General features: G+C 45.1%; 1 protein-coding gene across 2 annotated transcripts in view; it reads right to left on the reverse strand.

The window, feature by feature from the left end:
* CD99L2 (CD99 molecule like 2) overlaps nt 1–24,944 on the reverse strand; it is a 119,137-nt gene extending 94,193 nt beyond the window's left edge. The window contains exon 1 of one of the 2 annotated variants that reach the window (XM_061408723.1): nt 24,701–24,944. In XM_061408723.1, coding sequence (XP_061264707.1) covers nt 24,701–24,767 — 67 coding nt within the window. In that variant the 5' untranslated portion in view covers nt 24,768–24,944. The remainder of the gene's footprint in view (nt 1–24,700) is intronic. The other variant, XM_061408724.1, reaches the window with a different exon arrangement.
* Between the last annotated feature and the right edge of the window lie 210 nt (nt 24,945–25,154).

The following is a 25,154-nucleotide window of genomic DNA, read 5'->3' on the forward strand; positions in this document are numbered from 1 at the left end:
GAAACTCCAGTACTTTGGCCACCTCATGCGAAGAGTTGACTCATTGGAAAAGACTCTGATGCTGGGAGGGATTGGGGGCAGGAGGAGAAGGGGACGCCAGAGGATGAGATGGCTGGATGGCATCACTGACTCGAGGGACATGAGTCTGAGTGAACTCCAGGAGTTGGTGATGGACTGGGAGGTCTGGCGTGCTGCGATTCATGGGGTCGCAAAGAGTCGGACATGACTGAGCGACTGATCTGATCTGATCTGATGAAAGAAATCAAAGATGACATAAACAACGGAGAGATATTCCATGTTCCTAGGCAGGAAGAATCAATATTGTGAAAATGACTATACTACCAAATGCAATCTACAGATTCAGTGTGATCCCTATCAGACTACTAATGGCCTTTTTCATAGAACTAGAACAAAAAATTTCACAATTCATATGGAAACATAAAAGACCCCTTGAGAAAGAAGAATGGAACCGGAAGAATCAACCTTCCTGACTTCAGATTATACTACTAAGCTACAGTCATCAAGACAGTGTGGTACTGGCACAAAACAGAAATATAGATCAATGGAACAAGATAGAAAGCCCAGAAATAAACCCCTGCACCTATGGGTACATTACTTTTGACAAAGGAGGCAAGAATATACAATGGGGAAAAGACAGCCTCTTCAATAAATGGTGCTGGGAAAACTGGACAGCTACATGTAAAAGAATGAAATTAGAATACTTCCTAACACCATACACAAAGATAAACTCAAAATAGATTAAAGACCTAAATATAAGACCAGAAACTATAAAACTCTTAGAGGAAAACATGGGCAGAACACTTGATGACATAAATCAAAGCAAGATCCTCTATGACCCACCTGCTGCTGCTGCTAAGTCGCTTCAGTCCTGTCCGACTCTGTGCGACCCCATAGATGGCAGCCCACCAGGCTCCCCGTCCCTAGGATTCTCCAGGCAAGAACACTGGAGTGGGTTGCCACTTCCTTCTCCAATGCATGAAAGTGAAAAGTGAAAGTGAAGTCGCTCAGTCGTGTCTGACTCTTAGTGACCCCATGGACTGCAGCCTACCAGGCTCCTCCATCCATGGGATTTTCCAGGCAAGAGTACTGGAGTGGGGTGCCACTGCCTTCTCCGATGACCCACCTCCTAGAGTAATGGAAATAAAAAGAAAAGTAAACAAGTGGGATCTGATTAAACTTAAAAGCTTTTGCACAGAAAAGGAAACTATAATCACAGTGAAAAGACAACCCTCAGAATGGGAGAAAATAATAGCAAATGAAACAACTGACAAAGAATTTATTTCCAAAATATACAAGCAGCTCATATAACTCAATTCCATAAAAACAAACAACCCAATAAAAAAGTGGGAAAAAGACCTAAACATACATTTCTCCAAAGATACACAGATGGCTAACAAACACGTGAAAAGATGCTCAACATCACTCATTTTGAGAGAAATACAAATCAAAACTACATGAGATAACTCATACCAGTCAGAATGGCCATCATCAAAAAGTGTACAAACAATAAATGCTGGAGAAGGTGTGGAGAAAAGGGAATGCTCTTGCACTGTTGGTGGGAATGTAAATTGATACAGCCACTATGGAAGATGGTATGAAGATTTCTTAAAAAACTAGGAATAAAAGCACCAGATGACCCAGCAATCCCACTCCTAGGCATACACCCTGAAGAAACCAAAATTGAAAAAGACACATGTATCCCATTGTTCATTGCAGCACTATTTACAATAACTAGAACATGGAAGCAACCTAGATGTCCATCGACAGATGAATGGATAAAGAAGCTGTGGTACATATACACAATAGAATATTACTCAGCCAGAAAAAGGAACACATTTGAGTCAGTTCTAATGAGGTGGATGAACCTAGAGCCTATTATACAGAGTTAAGTCAGAAAGAGAAATATAAATATCATATACTAACATATATATACGGAATCTAGAAAAATGGTACTGAAGAATTTATTTGCAGGGCAGCAATGGAGAAATATAGAGAATAGACTTATGGACATGGGGAGAAGGGAGGAGAGGGTGAGATGTATGGAGAGAGTAACATGGAAACTTACATTACCATAGGTAAAATAGCCAATGGGAATTTGCTGTATGACTCAGGAAACGCAAACAGGGGCTCTGTATCAACCGAGAGGGGTGGGATGGGGAGGGAGATGGGAGGGAAGTTCAAAATGGAGGAGATGTATGTATACCTATAGCTGATTCATGTTGAGGTTGGACAGAAAAGAATAAAATTCTGTAAAGCAATTATCCTTCAATTAAAAAATAAATTTAAAAAAATCATCAGCAAAAGAGCTAAGTCACTCATTAACCTAGTAATAAAAAAAGAGAAAAATAGATGATATCCAAATTAGGAATGAGAAAAAACACAAAATGAAATCAAAAGACTACAAATATTTATAAATACCTACTATGTGCCCTACCTTGTTCTAGGTCCTAGGGATACACCAGTGAGCACAACAGACAAAAAATATCCTGCCATTATGGAGTTTATATTGAACTGGATTAAATGGATATTATTCTAGAACTACATAAATTTTCAAAAATTAGCCAAGAAGAAAGAAAACCTAACATATAGAATATTATATATACATTATATATACATATATATATAAGAGAAAACCTAAATAGAGCACCATGAGGAAAAAAATCAGAAAGCTATGTATGACTACTGCTCTACAAGAACCAACCAGGCTCAATCCACAGGAGAATTACTGTAATCCTCAAAAGACAGATGATTTCTCTACTGTTCAAATTTTCTAGAGCAGAGAAATGATAAAAATGTCCCATGTTTTAATGGCACTTGGGAAAGGCAGCATAGAAAAGAACACTACACAACAATGTCACTTTTGAGTACTGACATAAAAATACTGTGTGCAGAAATAGCACCCAAGCATGTACTCAAAAAGAACACATCCAAAGCACTGTGGGATCACCAGAACGCTTGCCAGGATGGGGTCTAGGGATAGGGTTTACTATATTAATGGGTTAAAGGTGAACAAACAGATCTTGAGACACCAGACCAACACTGGATACAATTCAGGGTCTACATCTGATTTTTCAAAAATCCCAATCCTTTGTAAAATAGGAGTGAGGATTTATCCTTAGTAAGACAAAGCAACATATCACAAACCAAAGTCAGAAACAAGCAAGGAGGTCCCTTAGCACCACTATTATTTAACACAGTCCTGGGTGTGCTAGCCAGGAGAATCAGGTGAGAGATTACTAAGGGGAAAAAATTACTGGAAAGGAGGCCAAGTCAGTGCTGTTTGCAGATGATAGGATCATATACCTGGAAATGCCAAGATGCCAAGAGTATCAAGTGAAAAACTAGGAGAAATAAAGATTGTTTAGTAAGGTGATTAGCAATAAAAATATGTGTGTATATATATAGCTTTCTTAAATGCCAATAATCAATACTTAAAATTTTAACTGGGGAAAAAAATCACATAACAAGAATATAAAGTACTTGGGAATAAGTCTAACAAGAAATGTGAGATAGAATGTGAAGAAAGATACACGATGCAAAAGAACACAGAACTCAGTAGAAAAACGTGTTTGGGTGGGAAAATAATGCTTTTTTAAAGTCAGCTCTCCTAAATCAACCTAGTCAATGCAATTTCAATTAAAATCCCAATGGACTTTTTTAACTTGAAAATTTGACCCATAGTATGCACAGGGAAACAGGAAATTTTAGAAAGAATAGTTTAATAAAGGCTTGTCCCATCAGATTCTAAAATGTCTGTATTTTGTTTAACCAAAACATCTAAATGTGATTCTAACAATCTAAATGCATTTTTAACTTCAGTACATGAATAACCCAGCTGCACCACTTATTGTGTTTACAGACAACAATGACCCCAACGTCAATTAGACCTCAGGGGCCCACTATTTGAATATCTCTAGTCCAGACACTACCTGCCACCAGTTCCACACTCCTACTTCCACTGCCTGCTCTCTAGTAAACTAAACTATTAATCAATTCCATCACTTCCTATCTGTGTTTCAGTCATCACCCTCTTTCCTTGGCTCTTTTCACTCACCTAAGAACATGCTTATATTTTCCTTCAGATCTCCACTCCCTGCCTTTCCTCTTCATCTCCCTTTATTTTCTCAATCAAACTGGAAGGTAGCTTCTGACATTTGCCCCATTGGTCTACTCTAAGGTTTCACTAAGGCCATCAGGGCAAATGCATTTTTAAAGTAGATACTGAAATAGCAGGCCCCAAAAAATTGATACTGGTGATCTCACTAGAGTGTGCAATTGGAAGGAAGGGAGTGATTCTCTCATTGCTGTAGGGCTATTTGGCCAGATGCATGCAGGAAGCTTCTTAATTTAGTTTATATATCAGTTCAGTTCAGTCGCTCAGTCATGTCTGACTCTTTGTGACCCCATGAATCGCAGCACGCCAGGCCTCCCTGTCCATCACCAACTCCCGGAGTTCACTCAAACTCATGTCCATCGAGTCAGTGATGCCATCCAGCCATCTCATCCTCTGTCATCCCCTTCTCCTCCTGCCCCCAATACCTCCCAGCATCAGAGTCTTTTCCAATGAGTCAACTCTTCGCATCAGGTGGCCAAAGTACTGGAGTTTCGGCTTTAGCATCAGTCGTTCCAATGAACACCCAGGACTGATATCCTTTAGAAATGCAAATCAAAACCACTATGAGGTACCATTTCACACCAGTCAGAATGGCTGCAATCCAAAAGTCTACAAATAATAAATGCTGGAGAGGGTGTGGAGAAAAGGGAACCCTCTTACACTGTTGGTGGGAATGCGAACTAGTACAGCCACTATGGAGAACAGTGTGGAGATTCCTTAAAAAACTGGAAATAGAACTGCCTTACGATCCAGCAATCCCACTGCTGGGCATACACACTGAGGAAACCAGAATGGAAAGAGACACGTGTACCCCAATGTTCATCACAGCACTGTTTATAATAGCCAGGACATGGAAGCAACCTATATGTCCATCAGCAGATGAATGGATAACAAAGCTGTGGTACATATACACAATGGAGTATTACTCAGCCATTAAAAAGAATACATTTGAATCAATTCTAATGAGGTAGATGAAACTGGAGCCTATTCTACAGAGTGAAGTAAGCCAGAAGGAAAAACACCAATACAGTATACTAACGCATATATATGGAATTTAGAAAGATTGTAACAATAACCCTGTGTACGAGACAGCAAAAGAGATACTGATGTATAGAACAGTCTTATGGACTCTGTGGGAGAGGGAGAGGGTGGGAAGATTTGGGGGAATGGCATTGAAACATGTAAAATATCATGTATGAAACGAGTTGCCAGTCCAGGTTAATGCACGATACTGGATGCTTGGGGCTAGTGCACTGGGACGACCCAGAGGGATGGTATGGGGAGGGAGGAGGGAGGAGGGTTCAGGATGGGGAACACATGTATACCTGTGGCGGATTCATTTTGATATTTGGCAAAACTAATACAATTACGTAAAGTTTAAAAATAAAAAAAAAAAAAAAGACTTAGAAGAATGGACTGGTTGGATCTCCTTGCAGTCCAAGGGACTTTCAAGAGTCTTCTCCAACACCACAGTTCAAAGCATCAATTCTTAGGCACTCAGCTTTCTTCACAGTCCAACTCTCACATCCATACATGACTACTGGAAAAACCATAGCCTTGACTAGATGGACCTTTGTTGGCAAAGTAATGTCTCTGCTTTTGAATATGCTATCTAGGTTGTTCATAACTTTCCTTCCAAAGAGTAAGCGTCTTTTAATTTCATGGCTGCAATCACCATCTGCAGTGATTTTGGAGCCCCCCAAAATAAAGTCTGACACTGTTTCCACTCTTTCCCCATCTATTTGCCATGAAGTGATGGGACCAGATGCCATGATCTTAGTTTTCTGAATGTTGAGCTTTAAGCCAACTTTTTCACTCTCCTCTTTCACTTTCATCAAGAGGCTTTTTAGTTCCTCTTCACTTTCTGCCATAAGGGTGGTGTCATGTGTATATCTGAGGTTATTGATATTTCTCCCAGCAATCTTGATTCCAACTTGTGCTTCTTCCAGCCCAGTGTTTCTCATGATGTACTCTGCATATAATTTAAATAAGCAGGGTGACAATATAACAGCCTGACATACTCCTTTTCCTATTTGGAACCAGTTTGTTGTTCCATGTCCAGTTCTAACTGTTGCTTCGTGAACTGCATATAGGTTTCTCAAGAGTCAAGTCAGGCGGTCTGGTATTCCCATCTCTTTCAGTATTTTCAAAGTTTATTGTGGTCCACACAGTCAAAGGCTTTGGCAAAGTCAATAAAGCATAAAGAGATGTTCTTCTGGAACTCTCTTGCTTTTTCCATGATCCAGCAGATGTTGGCAATTTGATCTCTGGTTCCTCTGCCTTTTCTAAAACCAGCTTGAATATGTGGAAGTTCACAGTTCATGTATTGCTGAAGCCTGGCTTGGAGAATTTTGAGCATTACTTTACTAGCATGTGAGATGAGTGCAATTGTGCGGTAGTTTGAGCATTCTTTGGCATTGCCTTTCTTTGGGATTGGAATGAAAACTGACCTTTTCCATTCCTGTGGCCACTGCTGAGTTTTCCAAATTTGCTGGCATATTGAGTGCAGCACTTTCACAGCATCATCTTTCAGGATTTGAAATAGCTCAACTGGAATTTCATCACCTCCACTAGCTTTGTTTGTAGTGATGCTTCCTGAGGCCCACTTGACTTCACATTCCAGGATGTCTGGCTCTAGGTGAGTGATCACACCATCATGATTATCTTGGTTGTGAAGATCTTTTTTGTAAAGTTCTCCTGTGTATTCTTTCCACCTCTTCTTAATGTCTTCTGCTTCTGTTAGATCCATACCATTTCTGTCCTTTATTGAGCCCATCTTTGCAGGAAATGTTCCCTTGGTATCTCTAATTTTCTTGAACAGATCTCTAGTCTCTCCCATTCTGTTGTTTTCCTCTATTTCTTTGCATTGATTGCTGAGGAAGGCTTTCTTATCTCTCCTTGCTATTCTTTGGAACTCTGCATTCAGATGCTTATATCTTTCCTTTTTGCCCTTGCTTTTCGCTTCTCTTCTTTTCACAGCTATTTGTAAGGCCTCCTCAGACAGCCATTTTGCTTTTTTGCATTTCTTTTCCATGGGGATGGTCTTGATCCCTGTCTCCTGTACAATGTCATGAACCTCCGTCCATAGTTCATCAGGCACTCTATCAGATCTAGTCCCTTAAATCTATTTCTCACTTCCACTGTATAATCATAAGGGATTTTATTTAGGTCATACCTGAATGGTCTAGTGGTTTTCCCTACTTTCTTCAATTTAAGTCTGAATTTGGCAATAAGGAGCTCATGATCTGAGCCACAGTCAGCTCCCGGTCTTGTTTTTGCTGATTGTATAGAGCTTCTCCATGTTTGGCTGCAAAGAATATAATCAATCTGATTTTGGTGTTGACCATCTGGTGATGTCCATATGTAGAGTCTTTTCTTGTGTTGTTGGAAGGGGGTGTTTGCTATGACTAGTGCATTCTCTTGGCAAAACTCTATTAGCCTTTGCCTTGCTTCATTCCCTATTCCAAGGCCAAATTTGCCTGTTACCCCAGGTGTTTCTTCACTTCCTACTTTTGCATTCCAGTCCCCTATAATGAAAAGGACATCTTTTTCGGTGTTAGTTCTAAAAGGTCTTGTAGGTCTTCATAGAACCGTTCAACTTCAGCTTCTTCAGCGTTACTGGTTGGGGCATAGACTTAGATTACTGTGATATTGCATGGTTTGCCTTGGAAACGAACAGAGATCATTCTGTCATTTTTGAGACTGCATCCAAGTAGTGCATTTCGGACTCTTTTGTTGACTATGAGGGCTACTCCATTTCTTCTATTTTATATATATATATATACACACACACACACATATATATACATACATATATATACACACACACATATATATACACACACATATATATATACATACATATATATATATATATATATATATATATATGCTGCTAAGTCGCTTTAGTCATGTCCGACTCTGTGCGACCCCATACATGGCAGCCCACCAGGCTCCCCTGTCCCTGGGATTCTCCAGGCAAGAATACTGGAGTGGGGTGCCATTGCCTTCTCCAATGCATGAAAGTGAAAAGTGAAAGTGAAGTTGCTCAGTCGTGTCCGACTCCTAGCGACCTCATGGACTGCTGCCTACCAGGCTCCTCCGTCTATGGGATTTCCCAGGCAAGAGTGCTGGAGTGGGGTGCCATTGCCTTCTCTGATATATATATATATATCAGTAGCTTTCTTAAATGCCAACAATCATTACTTAAAATTTTAACTGGGGAAATCACATTTATAACAAGAATATAAAGTACTTGGGAATAAGTCTAACAGGAACAACATACCATAAAGGACCTGGGAATCTATCAATCTAACAAGCCATATGAAGTGCCCACTTTGGACCAGATCATGGCTATGGTTAGCTCAAGACCTCCTGGTTCCCACTTTAGTACTCTCTGCATTGGACAGACTTTCACTCAAGAATATGACCCAATGAACACAGGAAACAATATTCAACTTCATTAGTCATCAGGGAAATACAAAACCACAATGAGATACTACTGCAGAGTCATTAAGATGTTTTTCTCAAAACAACAGAAAATAAGCACTGGCAAGAATGGGGAGAAACTGGAACCTTCTCACACTGTTGGTGAGATTATAAACTCACCTGACAATTCCTTAAGAGGTAAAACACAGCATTATCATATGACCTAGCATTTCTACCCAAGATAACTGAAAGCATTGTTTTTGTTCAGTTGGTAAGTTGTGTCCAATTCTTTGTGACTCTACGAACAGCAGCACACCAGGCTTCCCTGTCCTGCACCATCTCCTGGGGCTTGCTCGAACTCATGTTCATTGAGTCGATGATGCCATCCAACCATCTCATCCTCTGTCACCCCCTTCTCCTCTTATCCTCAATCTTTCCCAGCATCAGGGTCTCTTCCAATGAGTCAACTCTTCAGATCAGGTTGCCAAAGTACTGGAGCTTCAGCTTCAGCCCCAGTCCGTCCAAGGAATATTTAGGGTTGACTTCCTTTAGGATTGACTGGTTTGATCTCCTTGCTGTCCAAAGGACTCTCAAGAGTCTTCTTGAAAACTTATGTCCACACAAAAATCTGTACATAAATGTTTACCGCAGTATTCACAGTAGCCAAAGAGTAGAAATAACTCAAGTGTCCATCATCTGATGAATGATGCTGTACCAATACAATGGAAAACTACTGACCTATAAAAAGGCATGAGATACTGATGCATATTCACCTGGCTAGAGGAAAACTCCATCTCCATTCTACATGGTGAACTGCACCACCTTGCATATCCCACTCTCTGGCTTAGGCCCTGTCCTGGCAATCCTGCCAGGACCTCCTGCCACAGCAGACCTGCAGAGCCTGCTAGACAACCCTGTGCCAGCCACTCCTGCTCTCTGTGGGGCCTTTGACAGACTCCTCTTCCTTTCCCAACTGGCACCATCCCAGCATGGTTATGGCAGACATCCGAGCCAGCATCAGCCATCCCTGTCACAACTTCTGCTCTCACCCTGCCAATCCGCAACTTCAAGAGGAGAACCAACCACACTAGGAGCTTCTGAAAGCAAGGCCAGTGCTAGAGTCTTCTGCATTGATTCAGCACACAGCAGGGTGCCTGGAGGCACTGAATCAACACACCTCGTGGAGGAGCCTGGCTGCATTCTGGGGTGGCATCCTGGTGCAGTAGCAGGTCTCACATCCCTGTGCTGACTGGCATTGGCTCAGCTGCCAGGTCAGGGTTTGTGACTCAAGCCAGGCCCCTAGGGTACTCTGGCAATCACATTCCTTAATCAGCTCCCTTTGTCACCTGGCATGACTCCTTTCAACCCGTAACTGTCTGGCTGGTTCCTCACAGCCCAGCACAAGACTGTCTCCTCCTCCACAGGCCCCTCGGCCACCTCATGTGTGTACGTGATAAGAACAGGAACAACAGCTGACATGAATGGAGCACTGACTGAGGTTCATACCATCTCTCTACCAGCCTCTCAGCCATCCTGTCATTATCCTCAGTCAAATATGATGCACAATGTTTAATGAAATGTAATTTATAATAGCAAAGACCCAGAGTCTGCCTTAATATCCATCAGAAGTCATGTACTGAAAACTATTTTAATTGCCTAAAAAAATACAATATAAGGTTACACACATAAACAAGATAAAGATACATCAATCTGTGTTTCTAGTAAGAGCAGGATAGATTATTTGGAGCTGCCTTCCAATTAAGAACAGATGACACCACCCTTATGGCAGAAAGTGAAGAAGAACTAAAGAGCCTCTTGATGAAAGTGAAAGAGGAGAGTGAAAAAGTTGCCTTGAAGCTCAGCATTCAGAAAACTAAGATTATAGCATCCAGTCCCATCACTTCATGGCAAATAGATGGGGAAACAGTGGCTGACTTTATTTTTCTGGGCTCCAAAATCACTGTAGATGGTGATTGCAGCCATGAAATTAAAAGACGCTTACTCCTTGGAAGGAAAGTTATGACCAACCTAGACAGCATATTAAAAGGCAGAAACATTACTTTGCCAACAAAGGTCCATCTAGTCAAGGCTACATTTTTTCCAGTGGTCATGTATGGATGTGAGAGTTGGACTATAAAGAAAGCTGAGTGCCGAAGAATTGATGCTTTTGAACTGTGTTGTTGGAGAAGACTCTTGAGAGTCCCTTGGACTGCAAGGAAATCCAACCAGTCCATCCTAAAGGAGATCAGTCCTGGGTGTTCACTGGAGGGACTGATGTTGAAGCTGAAACTTCAATACTTTGGCCACCTGATGCAGAGAGCTGAGTCATTTGAAAAGACCCTGATGCTGGGAAAGATTGAGGGCGGGAGGACAAAGGAACGACAGAGGATGAGATGGTTGGATGGCATCACCAACTCAATGGACATGGGTTTGGGTGGACTCCAAGGGTTGGTGATGGACACGGAGGGCTGGCATGCTGTGGTTCATGGGGTTGCAAAGAGTCAGACATGACTGAGAGACTGAACTGAAAATGGGCAATTTTAAAAGGCATACCCTTAATGGCCCTGAAGAACTCACAAAATGGTAAAACAACAACAAGCATGGATGGCAAAACCTAAGAGACAGCAGGAAATTCAGAGATGTAGGAACCCATGCTGGACAAATTTTGCCTTTGATTTTGGCAACCTTCCAAGACAGGAAAGGGGACTGTAGTTTAGGACCATGGCTGCCTAAATTGAGGAAACTATTTAATAGGAAATTCTTTTCACATCAAACTGGGACACCAGAGGACCATATCCTTGGGGTTAAGAGTGACTCTCAAACAAACTTGCCCCCTCCCAATTCAACCTCCACAGGACTGCAAGGAAGCGGCCTTGGTGCTATGGAAACAAAGGGAAATAATTAGACCTTTGTTTTAAGTTGTCCCAGGCTAATAAATGTCCTAAGGCAGCTGACAAAGTCAAATAGAAATCTTCTCTAGAAGAAGGTACATTTATCCTAGACTTAGGCTTCAAAGAATCCCCATATAAATATTTCAAGGGCAATAGTAATACACAGCCAAAAATAACCAAGCACATGAGGAAATAAAGCTTCCCTGGTGGGTCAGTGGTAAAGAATCTGCCTGCAATGCAGGAGAATGGGGTTCAATGCCTGGGTTGGGAAGTGGTAAAGAATCTGCCTGCAATGCAGGAGAATGGGGTTCAATGCCTGGGTTGGGAAGATCCCCTGGAGAAGGGAATGGAACCCCAATCCAGTATTCTTGCCTGGAGAATTCCATAGACAGAGGAGCCTGGAGGGCTACAGTCCATGGGGTCACCAAGAGTCAAACACAACTTAGCAACTAAACAGCAACAGAGTGAGAACCATAAAAAAGATTATATAAACAAGCCAAGACTTGACTAGATTATTAGTAAAGAAGTCAAATTGGACAATAAACATATGAAAAGATGCCCAACTTTATTAGTAACCAGAATGATGCAAATTAAACCATAAAAATACAAAATCACACACCCACTAGTAACTAAAATCATACTGAAGTCTGACAGTACCAAGTGTTGGTGAGGGGTGTGGCTCAACATAAACACATCTATGTTGTTGATAGGAATATAAAATGGTACAACTATTTTGGAAGGGGGCTTCCCTGATAGCTTAGTTTGTAAAGAATCTGCCTGCAATGCAGGAAACCCCGGTTCCATTCCTGGATCAGGAAAATCCGCTGAAGAAGGGATAGGCTACCCACTCCAGTATTCTTGGGCTTCCCTTGTGGCTTAGCTGGTAAAGAATCTGCCTGTAATGTGGAAGACCTGGGTTTGATCCCTGGGTTGGGAAGATCCCTTGGAGAAGGGAAAGGCTACCCACTCTAGTAATCTGGCCTGGAGAATTCTATGGACTGAATAGTCCAAGGGGTCACAAAGAGTCAGACACAACTGAGTGACTTTCACTTCCACTTCATTCCAGAAGATGGTGTGGCATCACCTGATAAGACTGAAGGTACAAACATTGACTACTTCACCCAGAAATGCCACTCCTAGGTAGAACCCAAGGACAGCAATGCTCAAACACTCAAAAATTGAGAATCTCAAAAAGCTTTTGTTTATGTGGTTTATATCCATTAATACTTGTCATTTAGAAATTAAAACTGAGAAAAATCTAAACCACAAGAAGACACAACCACATGTTCCATTAGGCACCAGAGTAATGTTATTACACGTCATATCAACTTCAGAAAACACTGTACATGCACTAGAAAACAATGCAAAATGCATTTAACATCTTAGTGTTATTATGAAAATAGCTAGATCTTGTGGACTCCTGAAAAGGCCTTGGGTGTCCTCCAAGGCTCCCCAGACCACAGTTTAAGAACCAGTACCCTAGACGCATATATACAATGGAATACAATCAGCCATAAGAAAGAATGAAATGTCATTTGCAGCAACATGGATGGACCTACAGTTAATCATACTATGTGAAGTCAGAACAAGAAAGGGAAATACTATATGATATCAGTTATATGTGGAATCTGAAATATGGGACAAATGAGCCTATCTATGATATAGAAACAGACTCACAGAGAACAGACTTGGGGTTGCCAAGGAGGGGATGAAGGAGGGATGCAGTGGGGGTTTGGAATTGGCAGATGCAAACTGATATATATAGAATGGGTAAACAATAAGGTCTTACTGTATTGCATAGGGGGCTATATTCAAAATCCTATGATAAACCATAATAAAAAAATACATATGTATAACTGAGTCACTGTGCTCGACAGAAGAAACTAACACAATGTTCTAAATCAACTATACTCCAGTAAATTAAAAAGGAACCACTACCCCAGAGGAACTTGTAGATATCTGCCTAAGAATAGTTATGCCAGAACTGTTTGAAATGTTCAAAAACTGGAAACAACCCAAAAGCCCATCAATAAGATAATGAATTTTTTTTACTTGTGGTATATTCAAACAGTGGAATAACACATAGCAATGAAAATGAATGAGCCACAAATACACACAACAGATCATTAGTAATGCTGAAGGAAAAGAGGCAAAAGTCAAAAGCCTATATAGAGTGTAATTCCATTTCTACAAGGCTAGAGGAGAGGCCAAACTAGACTGTACTATTTGGGGCCACATGATACATGGTAGAAGAATAAAGCAAAAAAAAAAAAAAAAATGACTACAGAAAAGGCAGGCTAGTGTCAGCTCTAAGGGGAGGATGGGGCTGTGACCAGTAGGGCACACACAGGTCCACTGGGTACCGTCAACATTCCATTTCTTGGCCTGATTGGTGATGACACAGATCTTCACTTTATATTTTGTTAAAGGCCTTGCACACTTTTCTATATGCCATATTTCACAATAAGGGGAAAAGCCATACACAGTTCAATACTAATAATGTGGAATACATATTTCTACAGAGGAAAAAATGCTTTTGAAATACTGTATTCTATAGGGAATTCCCTGGCAGTCCAGTGGTTAGGACTCAGCACTGTCACTGCCAGGGCCCCAATTTAGTCCCTGACTGGGGAACTAAGATCCTGCGAGCCACACAGCGCAGCCAAAAAAAAACAGAAAAGAAAGACTGTATTCCAATGTGTTAAGAGTGGTTAACCTTGGGTTTTCTACATTTTCCAAGTTTACTACAAAGAGCACATATTACTCTTGTAACCATGTAAACACCTAGTATTGTCAGACTTCGTTATAATTTTTAGCTTACTGGAGGGTATGCAATTTTATCTTATTACAGTTTAATTTGCAACTCACCAATTACTAATGAGGTTGAGCATCTTTTCATGTTTGTTGTCCAATTTGATTTCTTCTTCTATGAATTGCCTGGTCAAGTCTTTGGCTCATTTTTCTTTTTATTCTTTCTTAACAGTTCTCAGAAAATTGTAAAACATATTTAAAAAGACAAGGTCATCAGCTAAAACTGAAAACTAATAAGGATGAACACAAAATAGATGAGCCACCTGTGGGAATCCATGCAGAAAATAGCTACCTAAGGAAATTGGTGATGTGCCTGATCAAACTAGGATGAGCTCAAAGCTCACCAGGAGCTGACCGTGCTTTCCTAGAGTCAACTGGAGCTGCTACCACTCCATAAAGGTTAGCTGTGATCTGCTTTTCTCTAACGTGTATCCTGGGGCAATGTGACAATGACAGAACTTCAGTGACTTGTGAGGAATACTGAAAATGAAGAGTGCAGTCACAAAGAATCTCTACAGCAGCCGGTCTCAGCCTTGGTGGTTCTGCTCCCAGGGGGCACTGGGCAATGTCTGGATTCATTTGGGGTTGGCAGACTTGGCGGAGGGGACTCCTGGCATCTAGTGGGGAGAAGCCAAGAATGCTAAGTATCTTATGATGCACAGGACAGGCCACTGCCAATGACTTCTCCAATCCTAAATGTCAACAGTGCCATGGTTGAGAAACCCTGATCAACAGCCTCTATGGTTTTTCCAGTAGTTATGTATGAATGTGAGAGTTGGACCATAAAGAAAGCTGAGCACCAATGAATTGATGCTTTTGAACTGTGGTGTTGGAGAAGACTCTTGAGAGTCTCTTGGAAAGCAAGGAGATCAAACCAGTCCACCCTAAAGGAAATGAGTCCTGAATATTCATTGGAAGGACTGATGCTGAAGTTGAAGCTCCAATACATTTGTCACCTGATGCAAAGAACTGACTCAGTGGAAAAAGACTCTGATGCTGTGAAAGATTGAAGGCAGGAGGAGAAGGAAATAACAGGGGACAAGATGGTTGGATGGCATCACCGACTCAATGGACATGAGTTTGAGCAAGCTCTGGGAGTTAGTGATGGACAGGGAAGCCTGGTGTGCTGCAGTCCATGGGGTTGCAAAGAGTCTGACACAACTGAGGGACTGAACTGGGGGTAAAAAGTGCTCAACCTTCCATGACCCTTCTCCACGTGGAAACAGTGATTGGTGGAGAAAGGCAAATCCCCATGCTGACCCCCCTCGACAGGGGTGCTCCAAAAGCCCTTGAGACCCACCATGCAACTACCTGGGGGAGGAACTTCTAGCCAAAAGGGAGGACAAACATGAAGATGCCAGAGCGATGGAGTGCTTAGCATATTGGAGGACCAACAAGCCACCCCCAAGCAGGGGTGGGATCCAAGGTCAGAGAATGGGTAGTCCCCATTCTGTTGGGACTTGTAGGTCACAGGAGGGATTTAGATTTACTGTCATTACAACTGGAAGCTGTTGGAGGGTTCTGCTGCTGTGTGGAGGCTGGAGTGTAGGGGGCAGGAGTGTACTCAGAGACACTTGTAGGAAAGTCACTGCCAGTCACAGCCAGGGCTCCAATGAGAGGGTACGGTGGCCCAACCAAGGGAGGCAGCCAGAGACGAAGTCAAAAGTGGTGGAAGTCTGGATGAGTTGAGGGTGGTCACAGGTGAGTCTTCTGACAGTTCAGATACGGGCTATGAAGAAAATAGCCATGGAAGAGTGGCCAAAGCCCCTAGCAGGATGGATTGCCAATTACACAGGTGGGAGGAGCAGGTCTGGAGGCAGCCAGCAGCAGCTTAGGCTCTCACTGGGTCTTCTGTGATGCCAATGAGCAGGGATCATGTAAAAATAAGTTAACATGGCTGCACAGGGCAGGGGCCATTTGGTTGCTGGATTGTGAGGAGGTCTGGAAATCCTGAGGAAATGGTGAGGACTCGGTGGGAGAGAAGAACTGAACTGGAAGGATTTCAATAACTTTAACACCAGCAAGGCATCAGATGACCACGTGGGGAGGGTGAATGCAGGAGCCTAAAGATCAAGAGAGATCAGGACTGGGGATAGAAACTGAAGAGTCTTAAGCATGCAGATGGGATTTCAGTTCAAGCCATGAGGCTGCTGAAAGCACCTGATAAGCAAGCACAGGTAAACCAGGTGGACTATGTCCAAGACATGCCTGGGAGCCCTAAGGTCAGAGAGGAGAAGAAGAATGAAATGGCAAGGAATGACCACTGTGGCTTCCAGAAGCCAAGAGGAGAAAGTGCTTCCGGGGGCGGGGGGGGGGGGGCGTGATCACAGGTGTCAGATGACCCTGGGCTTTAGCCACACTGAAGTTATCATTGACCTTGGCCAGGAGCAGCTGTGGGAGAGGGCTGTGAGGCCAAGTGTTGCTGCTACTGCTGCTAAGTCACTTCAGTCGTGTCCAACTCTGTGCGACCCCAGAGACGGCAGCCCACCAGGCTCCCCGTCCCCGGGATTCTCCAGGCAAGAACACTGGAGTGGGTTGCCATTTCCTTCTCCAATGCATGAAAGTGAAAAGTGAAAGGGAAGTCGCTCAGTCATGTCCGACTCCTAGCGACCCCATGGACTACAGCCTACCAGGCTCTTCCGTCCATGGGATTTTCCAGGCAAGAGTACTGGAGTGGGGTGCCACTGCCTTCTCCAGAGGCCAAGTGTTATGAAGAAATTAATGGGAGTCCCAAACCACTACAAGTCCACATGGTATAGTGTATTTTACCAATAAAAGATTGAAACAGTTTTTGTTTCTTTCTTTTTAGGCATTACTACTTTGGATTTTTGATCCCCTCCACCCGACCTGTTTTTTTTTAGCTAGATGATAGAACCAAATGAATGAATGGTGAGAAAGTAAGAAAAGATAGCCTAGAACTCTGCAAGAGGCCAAGGGGATATGAAGAGCAACAAAATTAGAATTGCTCCTAGGACAGTTCTTCCTCTGAGCTCATTGGGACTCAACCCAGCTCACTCATTCAGCAGGCACTTTGGCTCTGGTCAATAAAAACTTTTGTAAATGGAAGCCCTGAATGCTCATTAGAACCCAGCAAGCAAGGAAGGAAGGAAAGTGGCCCTTCGGCAGATGGCCTCTTTCCCATTCTCCTCCCCTCCCGGGAGCCTAACTTTGCTAATATCTTGATAACACAGCCTGTTTGTAGTAGCAGTTAATTGGCTACTCCAACAATTCTGTGAGGCCAACAAAGCCGAGAGGTCAGCAGCCTCTTGGTGCAGATAAGGCAACTGTCGCCAGCAAATGGTGGGGCCACACTGGAATGCAGTCCCTGTGTTCATCCCGTCATCCCAGGCTAGCTGAAGCAGCAATAAACGTGAAAAGGAGGTCAGAACAAGTCGCCTGTGGCCTTGACACTGTTTGGGGGGGTCGTGAATTCTGCACTGCAACAATGCTTCCTGCTGAGGGTACCGCCTCTCATTTGGAAAATAATCCCACACAGAACACCTTGCAATGCCAGCCAGATGCTGTCTGGCTGCTCCTTTAAACAGATGTTCACTGGGCAGGGCACTCCTTTCTGTGGGCTTCCACAACAGTTTTCAAAGTGTTTTTGTTTCAAAGCTGCACAACCCTCGGACATCGGATGAGCAGACCCAGGTAGGAAATGAACAAAAACAGAGCTGAAAACCACCTGAAGGTGCAGTGGCCGTCCAGGCCCACCCAGTTCTGCTCTGGTCCTCCCCCCCCAACCTGCCTGGGGACAGAGGGGAGCCTGCAGCACACCCCGCCTCCTCAGCAAAGGGGCAGGCACCACCCAGACAAAGAAGGCCTGGCTGCTGGCCACAGACTGCACCTGCTTCCAGTGCAGCTGTTAGGACAGGAGGGGGGCAAGGCCTTTGGGGGACACAGCTGGGGACCCCGGATACAGGTGGCCTCCCGCACAAGGCACAGTCTGCAATCTTCTTGTGAAGCAGTTTAAAATCAAAGCCAGGCAAAAGACCACCAACCGCTTTTCAGAGCCCTCATAGATGTTTCAAAGCGTTCACTGCCGCACCAAGAACGTCGTGCTCAGGCCCTTGGTCATGTCCGACTCTTTGCGACCCCATGAGCTATAGCCTGCCAGGCTCCTCTTGTCCATGGGATTTCCCAGGCAAGGAGACTGGAGTGGGTTGCCACTTCCTTCTTCCCTACTCTGGGGATCAAACCCCGTGCCTTCTCCATTGGCAGGCAGATTCTTTACCACTGAGCCACCTGGAAAGCCCTAACCACAATCCAATTTTCTGCACATTTATTTTAAAATCCTGAACTCTGAGTAGATTAGGGATTGATTTAAAATGGCAAAATAGGGCCTTGCCTGGTGGTCCAGTGGCTAAGACAACAGAGGAGGCTTGGGTTCCGCCCCTCCCTGGTCAGGGAACAACATCCCACATACCACAATGAAGACCTGGTGCAGCCAAATAAGTTAATTAAATGGCAAATGAAAACAATATAAAGGAACATCACAAGCTATGTTTTTTCAAAGAATGAAGAGGACTATAAGATCTACCCTTAGCTTCTCCTAGCTTCCTCTTGCTGCTGTAACAAATGATGCCAAATGTAATGCCCTAAAATAATGCATGCTTTTTTCTTACAGTTTGGGAGGTCAGAAGTCCGTAGTCTCACTGGGCTACATTAAGGTGTCACCAGGGCTTCATTCCTTCTGGAAGCTCTAGGGGAGAGTTTGTGTGGGTGTTCCTTGGCTCCTTCCATCTTCAGAACTGACCCCAGCCAGCTGAACCTTTCTCTCAGGACATCACACTGACCGTGACTTCTCCATATTTAAAGGAATCTTGTCCTTTCATTGGCCAGCATAACCCAGGAGAATCTTATTTGAAGCTCAGCTGATCAGCAACCTAATTTCATCTGCTACCTTAATTCCCCTTTACTATTGAGGGAGGAGACAGGCAGGCCCCGGGTTAACCTGCTGCAACCGGTTTCATGCTGATCCTTTGACATAAACTACCAATAGGGATTAAGTACCCTGACTGGATAAAAGACAAAGCAGCCTACAGCAGCCTCCTCATTTTTGTGGTCGACAGTTCCCAGCCTGACACACGCACAGAAAGGGTCCCAAGTCATCCTCTAGTAACCTTGGACACACTGTAATATTATATGATCAGCATTGTGGCTTCCTCTCCTCCCAGAGGGTTTTGCTCAGGTGCTCACTGGAAAAGACCCAAAATCGTGCTTGGTGGAAACCCAAATAAGGAACTGCAGATGACACGATCATAGGGGACACAAAAGGAGGGTCACCCAAGACATAGCTACCCTACTCCACAAGTTGGCCCGTGTGCTCTCTCACGTGTCCTGTGCTTCTAACAAACTCTGTAGCTGCTTTGCAATCTTGGTCTCTCTGTTGAATTCTCTCTTCAAAGACAACGACTGACATCTCCTTGCCTGCCAAAATCACTATGTAAACTCAAGTAGTCAGAGGTTCCAGAGACATCTTTGGGAGCCATTATCATTCTGCCTCCTATAGCTTCCTGGGCGTGCTCGGCATGCTAAAGTCTCTTCAGTCGTGTCCAGCTCTTTGTGACACCATGGACTATAGCCCACCAGGCTCCTCTGTCCATGGGATTTCCCAGGCAAGAATACTGGAATGGGTTCCCATTTCCTTCTCCGGGGGATCTTTCCAACCCAGGGACTGAACCCACGTCCCTTATGTCTCCTGCAACGGCAGGCGGGTTCTTTACCACTAGCGCCACCTGGGAAGCCCCCATGGCTTCCGAGCTGCCAACATTTGGAATACTGACGTGCATAAAAGGTTTTCTCACCCATTTCTATTACCTGTTTAGGGCGGCTTTTGGCTGTTACATGCAAACCAAGCCTGGCCAGTCAGTGAACCTGTGAGGCAGCCTCAGGGAGGGCTAAGCCTGGGTTGGTGAACAGAAAGCCCCACAGCTCGCCCCCTAACCCTACACACAGAGCAGAAGAGGAATAGCATCGAGTGCAAAGGGTAGAAGCAGGCACATAGCAGGGAAAGCACCAATACCAGGTTGGGGAAGAACCCAGAACAGGAAAGTTAGCTCACCTGGAAAGGATCTTTCCTGAACTCATAAAACCAAAAATCAGCTGCTCCCCACACTCCCCTGCTCAGCCAAACAGCCTTGTTACCCTCATCAGAGTCATCTCTGCTGCACGCAGCTTGGGGCCCTTCCTCCTGGCTGATTTCCGTGTGTGTGACACACACATTTTTGTTACCTGGTATCCAAAGTGATGGAGGGGTTGGGGATGGGACCTTTGCCAATGAGGAAGGGGTTGAAAACCGATCAAAACGGGGCTAAAAGGCAAAGAGTCCCTAGAGCCTGTTAGTCCAGTGCAATGACTGGGGTGCATAAGGGCAACCCTGAGCCATGCAGGACAGGGAAGGGTCCCCTCTGCCTAGGATGCACCTTTGCAGGGACCATTCCTGCACTCAGGCAAGCAGGGTGAAGCAGTCCCAGGGCACATTGCAGATGCCCCTGCAGCCTGTCTGGCTCAAACTCAATAGCCCAAGTCAGCCCTCAGGGCTTCTGCCTGAATCCCAGCACCACCAGCACTTGGAGCCAACCTGTGCACACATGCACTCCCTTGCCCAACCAAGCTCAACAGCCCTGAAGACCAACCCCAACCCCAGGGTCACATGCTGCCACCTCCTTCATCTCTTCTGCTTGGACTAGAGTGAATTTGTTTCAAACAGAAACATAATCCACATATTGGCCGGCAGTGGCTCAGATGGTAAAGAATCTGCCTCCAATGCAGGAGACCTAGGTTCAATCCCTGGGTCAGGTAGATCCCCTGGAGAAGGGAATGGCAACCCACTCCAGTATTCTTGCCTGGAGAATCCCATGGCCAGAGGAGCCTGGGGGGCTATAGTCCATAGGGTCACAAGAGTCTGACATGACTGAGCAATTAAACAACACCCTTTTAAAGTACACAATTTAGTAGTCCTGGTACATTCACAAGGTTGTACACCTACCACCTCTATCCACTTCCAGAACATTTCCATCACCGTGAAAGGAAACCCTGTACCTATTCAGCAGTCACTTTTCATTCTCCTCAGACCCTGGCAACCACTAATCTACTTTTTGCATCTATGGATTTGCCAACTCTGGACATTACATCTAAATGGAATCATGCCATATGTGTGCTTTGGTGTCTGGCTTCATTTAGTATAATATTTTCAAAGTTTGCACTGCGTAATTTTTGCAATAGTTACTGACACAGAGCTCACTTGGAGCCAGGTGTTGTGCTAAGTGCTTCATCCATTTATTCTCATTTAATCATAATAACAATCCCATGAGGCAGATGGTGCTATTATCCCCATTTTCTAGATGAGAAAACTGAGGCACCAAGAAGTTAAGTGACTTGCCCTGCATCATGGTAGTTCTGGCTGGGCAGGCTGGCTCTGCAGCCCTCTTGGCTGGGCTACTTCTTTAAAAGAAAATTGGGTGGCTGAGGAATGTAGCATGTGGGATCTTAGCTCCACAAGCAGGGACTGAACCTATGTCCCAGACATTGGGCTCAGAGCCTTAACCACTGGCCCACTAGGGAAGTCCCTGGGCTGCCTCTCTTTAAGGTAGCAGGCACTTGGCTATTTGCCAACACGCTCATCACAAATTCTTCACCACGTCTAACATTTCTGGGACCTGCTCCATCCCTGGGTATATCTGCATTTACAATCCCTCCTTTGCTTATGCAGATAAACCTGAGTTCAAGTCCAAAACCTTACTGGACCACGTGTTTTTCATCCAAGCTATGGGTTACCACTCAGTTACTTTTCAAGGCTGTATGCAAACAGCCACTGTGGGGTAGTTAGGAAGTGTAAATGTGTGAGGCACTAAGGGCCTGGCGCGTGGAAGACACGGGGCTAGTGGAATTGTCACCCGCCTGTACCACTGAGATCCTTCTCCCAGAAAGTCAAAAGCACAGCTTCCCATTTCTGTCGGTACAGACAGGTGACATACCTGTCCTCAATTTTTCAAAACTAGTAAAATACACAGTGGACTAAAAACCCATCAGTAATTAGAACAGGAATGCCTTGTTAACCGCCTTCTCAACTCCTGGGGGCCTAAAGTCTGTCTTGACATGCCAGAACCTGCAAGGATTTCACACACTGCTTCAAGGTTCTGAGCATTTTCTGAGTCCTGCTGGGCTAAGTCACACTTCATTACTGAGGACCAGGACCAAGAAGAAAATGGCTCTTGGGCAGGCCCACCTGATCCACCACTTTGGGGCTTCCGGAGAGTCAGTGGGGACCTAAGACCAGCTCTGAAACTGAAAGTGCTTGGATGCCCCAAGGGGACCACCAATGCAAAACCCAGATTTGTCACCTTGTTCTGCACAAAAGAACCAGGAAACTGAGTCCCTACCTTGAAACAAAAAAGATTGTTCTGGTTCAGCGTTAATTAAAATGTAAAAAGATCACTAGGAGGCCATCCTAAATGGGTGTGATCCTGGGTCTCCAGGGGCCTCTCATCTGGTAAGTGGGGATAGTATCTAAGAAGCCAAACTCCTGGGGCAATTAAAATATATGCGTGCATTTGTGTGTGAAGTGGTACACAGCAAGCACTCAGGAGATGGGAGCTGATGGAAGCAGGGCTTCAAATGTGAGGGTGACACATGCTTGGTTCGCTCAAGATACCTGAGTTGTTAAGCATTATACTGATGAGCAAACTGGATGAGCAAACCAAGCCACGTTCTGGCTTTCCCAAGGGCACTTGGCCAGTAAGGCGTAGGAGGGCCGCCTCCAGGTGTAAAGGCATTATGCCTAGCACTTAAAAGCAAGAACTGGAATTAGACAAGCCTGGAATCAAATTTCAGCTCTGCCACCTGAGGCAAGTTATTTCACCTGTGTGCCTCTGTTTCTTCCTCTGTAAGCTGGTTGCATCCCTTTGCAATTTCCTTCACCACTTTATAAATCACCCAGTGTAACCCATGATGGTGAAAACCTGAGGCCCGATCATTTAAATTTATCTTCTCAATGTGCCTACCATGTTGAAGACTTGAAGGCAGTATCCTTTTTCTAACTTTTTTGGGCTTCCACTTCCAGCTGTTCCATATCATTAGATGCATGTCAATCAAATGATCAAACTTTTTTTGCCACAAATGGATCATAAGCAAAATAAAAATCGTAACTCCAAAGGAAAAAATGGAACAAAAGTCAACAACCCTGTAACCTGCTTTGTTTTGCTTCACTGTGCTGACAACATAATATATAGACTATGATCAGTCTGTGCTCATTTTCTCCCCCACCAAGATGTCAGCTCCACAAGGACAGAGCCTGAAGTTCATCCACTGCTGCAGCATCCGTGTCTAGAATGGCACCTTTGTAGAATGCTGAAGTCTTGTCTAGACTCCAGGAGGGTTGACCACATGAGAAACATTTCTGCATCTTTTGCAAAACTGCCTTGGACTATCTACTTTTTTGAAGTGTTCCTTATAAGTAAAATAACCTGCACTAGAACGCAGTTATAGGACATGATTTTGTTTTTGCTGAGCTCATGTGTTTTTCACTAGCTAAATCTGCCCTTGTGTCAGGAGAGCTCAGAGCACAATTCTGCGCTCAACTCCAGTGTTTTCCTCAACCTCTTTTTCTGAAGTGGAAATGAGATAAGCAAGCTAAGAACATTCTGCTGGGACTCCTTGGCGACCCTATTTTTAACCACAGACTGCATTTATTCCAAGATGCTTGTCAAACTTGAATGTGCCTGTGACCCGGGGATGTAGTGAAAGCAGAATCTGACTCAGTAGGTCAGGGGCGGGGCCTGGGATGCGGCATCCCTCACTAGTCCCAGGTGATGCTGCTGCAGGTCTTGGAACTTGCTTTCTTGATCTGGTAGACTTGTTCTCTCCCTCTCCTGGAGAAAACATCACCAATGGCTCGAAAACTGGAACGGGTGCCAGAAGCAGCTGCGGGGGCTCGTCAGACTTCCACACTGCCATTCCCCGTCCACCCCCACCCCATCCCCGCCAAGATCCTGACAAAGTAGGAGTGAGCCCCGGAGGCTCCTTGGGTGCTTCTGCTGCAGGTGGCCTAGAAACACCTTTGGAGAAGCCTTGCTCAAGGGAACGAGTGCTCTCTTCGTTTTCCCAACGGCAATCTCCTGGGGACAGCTGTTGTCACTGGTGGAGAAACCCTGTTCAGGATTTTAAGGGGGGACTCTCCCGCTCTTTGTAGCCGGGCACCAGGAGGGGTCCGGGTCTCTCCCCACCCACCACAGGGGTCACAGCAGGGTCGGCCCTCTGCTCGCACCCCTACCCCAACGTCCCTCACGGCCCCGCCTGCCCGCCGGCGGCCTCCGCAGCAGGCCCTCGGGCGGGGGCCGCGTCGCTCATGCGCACCACCGGGCCCTCGGGGCACTGGCCTCCAGCCCCGCCGGCCTACAGGGCGGGGACCCCACGTGCCCCCTACCCGCCTTACCTCTCTGGACAAGTGTGGTCAAGGAGAAAGCGAGGCAGATGAGGCACGCCCAGCGCCAGGCCACCATGGCTGGGAGCCGGCGGACAGGGCCCAGAAGAGTACAGTGAGCGCGAGAGAGCCCGAGGGGGAAGGTCGGGTAGGAGTGGGGAAGAAAGAGGAGGAGGAGCAGAAGGGGGAGGAGCCCTGCCCTCACTGCAGGGCCCCGCCCAAAAGCGGCGCGCGCGCGCGGCGCGGCCTTGAAAGGGCGGATGGGGGCGCGCACGAGCTCTGGTGCCGGGGCGTGCGGGACCTGGTGAGGTGGGGCGGGACTGCGACTGTGGCGCGAGGGGCGGGGCGAGCCTGCAGCCTCGGGGGCGGGACGGCTGCGCGGGGGGCGGGGCCGCAGCCTGCGGGCGGTGCTGACGCTTGAGGGGCGTGGTCCGCGGGCACCCGGCAGGTCGCGCGGTCTGGGTCC

The sequence above is a fragment of the Bos javanicus genome, chromosome X, assembly GCF_032452875.1.
Source record: "Bos javanicus breed banteng chromosome X, ARS-OSU_banteng_1.0, whole genome shotgun sequence".
Lineage (NCBI taxonomy): Eukaryota > Metazoa > Chordata > Mammalia > Artiodactyla > Bovidae > Bos > Bos javanicus.